At 41.4% G+C, this 8,659-nt stretch overlaps 1 protein-coding gene across 1 annotated transcript in view; it reads left to right on the top strand.

The window, feature by feature from the left end:
* Positions 1-1,349: 1,349 nt before the first annotated feature.
* The window catches only part of BCR (breakpoint cluster region), a gene marked incomplete at its 5' end in the record, with an annotated part of 45,062 nt that continues 37,752 nt past the window's right edge, over positions 1,350-8,659 (top strand). The window contains one exon of the mRNA XM_010019097.1: positions 1,350-1,534. Coding sequence (XP_010017399.1) covers positions 1,350-1,534 — 185 coding nt within the window. The remainder of the gene's footprint in view (positions 1,535-8,659) is intronic.

Below are 8,659 nucleotides of genomic sequence, written 5' to 3'. Positions count from 1 at the left end.
ATGCATTAAACTTGTAAGACAAAAAAATTTGTTTTGGGTTTTTTTTTGTGTGGGGTTTTTTTTTTTTTGTTTTGTTTTTTGGTTGTGTGGTTTTTTTGTTTTGTTTTGTTTTTTGGTTGTTGTTTATGTCTGTGGTTTTGTCTTCCAAAAGGCTCACCTGCTACTGTAAAAGCAGATCTAGCTTATCTCCATGTGCTTATTTTTTAGTCTGGGGAGAAGAGTGTTGTTTTGTGACTTGTAACTGAAAGAAAAGGAACAGCCCACCATTCAAGTGCAGCCATGCATGGCTGTTCCCCTTACACACGGGCCACATGTGCGCACTGACAGGTGAAAGTGCTTCCCAGGCCCATGTAATGCGTATGTAAGGTTGTCTCCAGCTTCTCTCAGGCAAGATGTATGTGAGGCAGTGTCACTGTGCAGTAAGCAAATTTTAGTCCTCTTGTGTATATTTCTTTGTGCAGGGAGGTAAAAGACCTTTTAACCAGGTTAAAAGACATTTATGAATTCATGTTCAGTGTGTCTTGAACATAAATTTTGCAGAAACAGCATGCAGCTCTAGAGACACGAGAATCAATTTTATTGCTCATCTTTCCAGCAGAAGTTCTTTGGTATCTCATACAATAATGGTTAATTTGATATTTTGTACCACATATTCATGACTGCTTTTGGTTGGGTGGTTTGTTTCTACTATTTGGGGGGTGGTGGTATAGGAGGGAGCAGAGTGGTGGTTTGTTCATTTGTGTAAGGAGTTAGTCTTCAAATGGAGAAGGAAGGCAGCCAGTAGAAGAGGGCCTCATAGGATTTTATTTTTGACAGTGGGCCGGTCCACTTGACATGTAAGACCTTTTTTTTCCCAGTCCTCTTGTTCCTGAGAGGTCTGGAAAGAGTTATGTTTCTTCCCATAGCTGTGTATTATCTAGGATTGCTAAAATGGCAGGGACATCATCTGTTCTTGTTCTACATTAAAAACCAGGGCCTGTTACCCTAATGCACTACATTCCTAACCCCATACTGCGTAACTTTTTTGGAGCCTGCAAAAGGATTTATTTTGGTGCTGATGCTTTTGAGGGAAAACTTGAGGGAAGGAGCTGTAATTAAATGAACACTGATTTTAGATACTAGAAAGGACTTTACCTTTTAGGACTTAGAATGAGTAAAGTGAACGTTTGGTGCCAACATGAGTGTAATTAAATTTACGCCTCCACTTGATCTATATTTAGCTATCACTGACTTTGGGTTGGCTGATAAGTAATCATAGTAGGTGAGAGGCAGGCAATGCCTTGGTTCACCAGCCTATCTCCTGTCCAGCTTGACTCTGACCAGACAGATTTTTCTCCTGTGTTTTCCAGATGCTTCATTCAGTGGCACACCACCTAGCTATGCCTATGATGCAGACCGTGCTGAAGAACAGAGGCGACATCATGATATGATGCCCTATATTGATGACTCGCCATCATCCTCACCCCATCTCAGTTCCAAGAGTCGGGGCAGCCGAGACACCCTATCTTCAGGGTCTCTGGAATCTACAAAATCAGTGAGTTCTTTCTTGCCTTTTTGAAGTCAGCAAAGCCTTTATAGGTTTGCAAGGGCTAGACTGCTCTAACAGGGAGCAAAGACAGGGACTACCAGCACTGTAGGATAGATTACCTGACATAGTAGAGCAGTGCCTGATTGATATTGTAGATTTAAAGCTAAACTGAGGTTTCTAGCTGGTGCTGAGCCTGAATTTCAGGGATGAGTGTTGCGTGTAAGCTTTTTAAACCTCAGTTTTTCACCCTCTGTGAAGTTTAGTGGAGAGAATCGGTGACGAATTCTTGTTAAGAGGGTCTCTAAATACCAGATATTTTGGAAAGCAGACTCTGAAATAAAACATCCTACATGATGATGTTCATACATCCGTGCATGTGGGTTGTCATTGACTTTCACAAGGAAAATAAGAGTTGTTTTCAGGTAGATTAAAGGCTTTGATAAAACATCTAGAATGTAAGATCTGTTTCCCTCACCCCATGAAAATGGAGTAAGTGGAATTAAAACTGCCAGTTCTGAAATACGGTGGCTCTGGGTGGGAGATGGCCACTTCTTATAATAAATTTCACTAATCACTAAATAGCTATCTGTATAATCTATGGTGGATAAAAAGTTCAGAAGGGACCACCTAGCCTGACCTGTGGTTTGATGTGGACCTTCAGGATATCCTGCCTTAGTTTTGCTTCAGGTTCAGTATCAAGGAACTTCAGGAAAACTTCTATTTTTGTTTTTACAATAGCCTTGGTAGACTCAGCTGCTTGCCTTGGTAAATAACTATAGACTCTCCTGTCTTCAGTCAAAAATGTCTTAAAAGTTTCAGCTTAAGTTAACTTGTTTGACTTTCAACCTTTGTTTCTCTTTATCCTTCCTTGATTGTAGAGCACTCAGTCCTAAGCTGCTATTTCCCTCAATATCTTTGTCATCTGCAAACTTTTGGTTTCCCCAAGTCATTCATAAAACAGCTTAATAGCACAGAGACAACTGTCACTTCCTTCCTAACTGTATTTCTGAGAAAGGGTAGCCAAAGAACCTTGAATTCCCACATTGTAAATGACACTTTGAAATCTGTCAAGTGGCTTAATTTATGTGTTGCCTTTATATTGTTCTATCCTATTAATGAAGATGTCAGGGGAGAAGAAGATGGATATTTTAGAGATACCGGGGTACATGTAGATCTACACCATCAACTTTATCAGGCAGTTTTTATTTCTCTCGCATCAGAATGATTTCAGGAGTTGTGACAAGTTCCACAAACCATCACTACTTGGCATTAATTATATACATCCTTCTATTACTCTTTATTGGGTGGTGCCATATCGTATGCTTCCTTACTTTTTCTAGTTCGTATGTCAGATTAAGAAGCCTACTTGAGGCAGTGTTCTAGTTCTTTTTTCTCATTTATAAAAATGCATTTTCAAGATCTCTTAAAGCATTATCATGTACATATGTTATTATTTGCTTAATTTTATTTGAACATAAAGTATGGAGTCTAGTTAGCTTCTTATGCTTTAATCTATTCATTCCAAGATACTTTTTTTAATCTCTCAAGATGAGAATTATTGTGATATGTAAGAGGCTTTTGAATGAATAAATGGTCATTAGTAAGTTCAAAGCTCTAAGAACATTTTAATATTGGCTTGAGATTTTCAAGGTAGTGTTTCATGGGATGAAGGAAAAATGCTGTGTGACTACATATGGCTGAGAGTTGTCTGCAAAAAACTGCTTGTCATAGTGCCTGTGACCGGAGGCCTGAAAGATACACTGCATAATATTTAATCTTGTTCAGTATTTGTTTGAACATTTTCTCATAAGCATTTAACAGTAATTAATTTCAAAGTTACCTTAATAATGCTAGAAGCCTGCCTTTTTTAAAACAGGTTTTTGACATAGATGGCAGATGTTGCAGATGTTTTATGGCTTCCAGAAGAAAGGGGTGGCCTGATACAGATTAGCCTTCTAATCATGAACCTCAGCTGCTTTGGTTGACCTTGCTGTAATTAGTCCACAAATGACAATGCCACTAATAAAGGATGGTCCATGACAAGGAGGAAGAGACTAATTTATAGATGGTTGCAGTATTTCCCAAAGAAATTAAACTTTCTGTCATCGTGACCTGTTAGGTACCTTGTACTGTAGTTATGTTTTTAGCTGTGGTGGAAAAGACTTCAGTAACAAAATTAAGTGTCAAACACTGTGCTGAGCCAAGCACATAAAATGTGTTGGACCAGAAATACCGTGTCTTTTCTATTTTCTTTTTCATTACACTTGATTAGGAAAAAACACTTCTTGTTTATCTGTTTGGTTTTACAGTTGTCTCCTTGCCTTTTTCTTCTTTCTTAGGTGCCTGCAATTACTTCTGAAAATTTTCAATTATCTTTATGACCAGAGTCTAGAAATAAAAAGTTAACTGTATGTAACAACGTAACACATGCAGTATATACACTGCTTTGTCACAATACTAAGATTATGAAGTCATTCAGAAGTTAGGAAATGCCTATGGTTATCTAGCCTTGCCTTGTGCCTATAGCCTTGTCTTGAAGCTTTATGATGATTTTCAATTACACAATCCTTCCTCTATGGGGCTCCTGCTTTGTTCAGTGTGTATAGTGAATGATACTCACTGTAGTCAATATTTTAACTCTAGAGTTATGTGTACACCTTACTTACAGGACACTGTGCAAACTGTATTCAATGAGTACAAAAATACCCATTTCCTGTTGGCATGACCATTAACTCCAAATGCAGTTGGAATGCTACACAGGTTTTAATTATCCTTGCAATGCTCCTGTGAGATAAGAGGATGGTATGTTCACTAACCACAGGTAATCAAGGCAGACAGATTATAGGAAAAGCATCTGCTGATTTTGGGTGCTTAATGTGCGATGCATAATGTTCTGCAAGACCAGGCTCTGACTTCTAATGCAGTTTTCTTCACATTTAAAGTAAAATCCCTTTAATTTCACTTGCAATCAAGAGTTAATAACACTGGAGTTAAGGCACTGAGAAAATGAAAGACATTGCAAACAGTGATTTTTTTTTTTTTTTTTTTTTTTTTTATATATTTTTTATTTCATTACTGTAATTCTAAGTAATTCTCTTAGTATCACACAGGCATAGCAGCATTCTGGCGTGATCCTCATCTGCCTTACCCATATTGAGGACATTTTGCTTTGACTTATTTTGTGAGCTTACTCTGGGCTTTGTACTTTTCTGTCAAGTGTTTGAGTAAGTCCTTTCATCTCCTTATAGCAGCCTTTGGTTGGACAATGCATTAGGATTGCACATGGTCTTCCCAGCCATGACGGAGAAAGTACAAACTGGCAAAAGCAGTGTCTCTGTCTGAAAGAGAATGAAGGGGAACCTCCTGGACTGCTGGTGGAGGGGCTTCATGTTCCCTCAGTGTGTAGAGTGACCAACTCTCCCAGCACCTCATGTTTTGTGTTTCAGGGAGTGAGGGCTGAAATTGACTTTGAGAAGGTTTGTGGTGGTCTACACTTTGTCATCTGGGATCTGTTTTCCGATTCACCACCACCACCTGAATCATATAAGCACATTTAAAATACACTAGCTAGTCTGCCTCCAAAGGGTACCACATCAGCCACTTCTTATGTATTCAGATTCCATCTGCTATGTGTCCATTGCACAAACATCTGTTGCTATCCGAGGAGGGTAACAAGAGGCACACCAGCGTTAGTTTTGTCTGTGACCCTGAGAGCACATCATCAACATGGGTGTTTGTAGTATGGATTTCAGCATCCCCTGACTCGTCGTTTTTGTGGTAAGGAGGCCTTAACAAATGTTTGTGTTGAGCAAGCGAGGTGGTACCCCCTCTTCTGGCTCTTCCAGAATCTCATGCTGAGCTGCTGACGCATGTCCTGGCATAAATCCAGTGCTTTTGCCAGACTTTGACTGTCGCTTTGAAGCGAGCGTATTGGGGAGAGAGGAAAAAGGAGAAATAAGCTCCACTGATGTTTAAGTTGTTTGTTCATTTAACTTTAGAAGTTATTTAATTTTTCTGAACCTTGCTTTCTGTAGCAGTTGAACTGTTACGATTGAACTTAAAAATAATTCTGGAAACCTACTGTGTGAAATGTCAGCCCAGATGTTTGCCAGATAAGACAGTGATGGCTTCAGAAGGTGTCAGACAGTGTTTATAATAGGTACTAGTAATTCGGTCCCAGAAGGAGAGAGAATGTGAATGTGTCTATATTACCCATTAAAAAGAAGTGGAGCAGATACCTGGGTAGAGTTTGATTAGGACAGAGGGGGAGCTTGCTACAGTATTCTTGGGGCACAGGGAAGTGCTGAGACAAGCTGGGAAATTAGTGACTGACACCCATGACTAGAGAAGAGTTATTGCTGAGAGTTAATGAGTGTGTAGCTTGCAGCTTGGAGGCTAAAGAGAGGGTGGGAAGCTTCAGTCATGATGATCCTATTGCTGCTACTCATGAGGGGAGAGATTATAGCCATGGAAAAAGTAGAAGTAAGAAGGGCTTTTCAAGATCTCACCAGCAAAGCCAGACTCAAAGGTGTGTGGGGGGCTCTGGAGTTGGGCACAGGGCAGCTGGTGGAGAGACAAAGCTGGTCCATCCTGTCCCGCAGAAATGAGGGGAGGAACTTTTCTAGAGTTTAGAAGATGAATTTTTTTCTGAAATAGATCTTTTCAATTCTTGAATATATCACGCCCAGGTAGGCAGGAGTGCTAAAGCTGAGAAACTAACTCCTACTTTCTATTCTGTTTGGAGGGGAAATTGGCTGGTACTTGGAAATTTACAGGTAGAATTTCTCTTCCCTTCTCTGCTGTGCAGTCCCTGGTTAGCACAGCATTGGCCCCCGTTGGTGGTCCTCAGACTAGATTCTTTTGTTCTCGGTGTCTGCCAGCCATGTGGAAAGCAGGGCTGTGGCAGAGCAGATTGTGGACTTTTCTTCTAGCTTGGTCCCAAGGGGGTCCAGAAAAGCTGACCTCTGAAGCTACATCTCTAAATGGAATTACTGGTCTGCTTGGTAGTCCTGTTGCTAGCTTGTCTTTCCCTCTCCAGCATTTCCAATCCTTCTCCTTTCTTCTTCTCAGTATTTGGTTTTGTTTGTTTTGTTCTACTGTCACTTTTCCCTCACCACCCCCAACAGATGCAACTTTTCCTTTTTAATCTCCAACTCTTTGCTCCTTAAGGGCTCTGCCTGGATGCACAGCCCTTCCTGAGGAGAACTGGCACACCAGTACTGAGGTTATAAATAATGCTGGCTTATTGCCCTGCTTCTTCCCCTCCCTGCATGGAACATGATTATCTTAATTACAGAATTCACCCTGTTTAATATCACCAAGACAATGAGACACCTCCAGCTTGTTTAGCAGAAGCTTTCGAAGATATTTATACGTTAAAAATGGAAATGAATGGTTTGTCTCTTTTGTAGTTGGGCAGCTTCTCTATGAGATTCTGAGCTGTCCTTATGGGAAACTTCTCCTTTGAATGTATTCACTCTACAGCATATGAACCAAAAGAAGGTCTGAGAGTTAAAGTGTCTTTTATATACACCCACTTTGAATCCCTGATTCTTTTTGCAGAGCTGTGCCGGCAGCAACCACTTTGCAAAATCTGATATATTGTGGTTTCTAGATTCTTAATCTGCATTCTTCCAACATTTGCAAGAAAACACTGCTATTAATGTAAACAGCAACCAGAAACTCAGAGTTCTCTAAACAGTGTCAGGAAGGGCTGAATCGGTCTAATCCTTGGAGCTGGTGAGTCTCAGGCTCGCAGTAATTGAATACAACATGCAATGCCAACCTGGTTAGTAAACTGAAGTACTTAGGCTGACAAGCTGTAAACACGTTGAGAACAGCCATGGCTCAGGGCCAGCGTATCCATGTGTTCTCGTATCTTCAGTGCTTCTAACCACTCTGACTGGCCTTGCTTCAGGTCGCAAGATTGCACTTATGGCTGTGACTCAATCTTTTGGGTTTTGAGTCTTTGGAATAGTAAGAAGCACCACCCAGCTGAGAAGAAAACACCAGAGCCTTATTGGCATGAGATACCCGAGAAACTTCCTTTATACTGCTTTCCACCTTCCCTTTCGTTTCCTTTTTTTACTTTAATGTAGTTCATGAGGAGCAGGAGCAAAGCACTGATTGTTCAGACCTGGCTGAGAGCTGGGTCCTCACACCTCCTGTGGAAGGCAGACAGGAATGTTCTGGCTGCTGCCCTGTGATAGCCTTGTAAGATAATTTTGTTCTGAAACATGTGCATTGAGGTAACCAAAAGATGGGAGGGCAATGGAGAAAGGCTAGAAATGAATGCTGGCATCAAAGAGGCAGGGACAGAGTCAGAACATGAAATACTAGTCAGACTTGTTCAAGTGAAAAACAGGCTAACCAGGCTGGGTGGGAAGCATGGGGTGGACTGCTGACCACCATGCACTCCCTGCTGAGTGGTTAGAGTTTGCCAATACAGGCGTCTCCCACATCCTGCTCAGACCATCCCATCTGCGCTTGGTTAATAGATATATTTTCCTGTAGTTAATGTGATACCAGCTCCTCCCCTTGCTACAAGCAGCTTAAAGATTTGCGACTACTTCCTTCTTGCCAGGGTAGGGGAAAGGAATTGTCGGCCTTGACAGCTCTCCCCGAACTGGTGGGAGCTTGATGCTTATGCCCAGGATGTTCCCTCTCTGGACTGCCCTTCTGCCTGGAGTCCAGAAACACAGCAGCCATTGAGGCTGTTGTGGTCGCAGTGTTGCTCTTTGCTTCCCTTTTTGTCAGATATGAGCAAAGCAGAAGATGCTCTTGGCATTGGGCGCACCACATCTTGGCGTGCTGTCTTGGAAAGTCAGTCTCTTTTTTTATCTCTGCCTGCTAATTGCCGTGTCTTGTTTTGGGTGAGCAGGTGAGCCTGTTCCCAATTCTGTAAGTGAGGAATGTTGTAATACCAACTCATAAATTTACTCCTCTTCTTCCTGATGCTGGCACCAGCTCCCAGTGAATTTCTCAGGCCTGGAGTACATTTCATAACAAGGGTGACTTAAAAAGCACCCTGAGGCTGAAGAAGCACAGAGGCTGTTCTCCAGATGTTCATCTAGCAGCAAGAGCTGCTGCTCAGTGCAACCCTGGATGATGTTCTCAGAAAAGGCCTCCCTC

This window comes from Nestor notabilis, unplaced genomic scaffold (assembly GCF_000696875.1).
Source record: "Nestor notabilis isolate BGI_N333 unplaced genomic scaffold, ASM69687v1 scaffold17347, whole genome shotgun sequence".
Taxonomy (NCBI): domain Eukaryota; kingdom Metazoa; phylum Chordata; class Aves; order Psittaciformes; family Psittacidae; genus Nestor; species Nestor notabilis.
The sequence above is the reverse complement of the archived record's forward strand: the minus strand, read 5'-3'. Positions and strand labels throughout refer to the sequence as shown.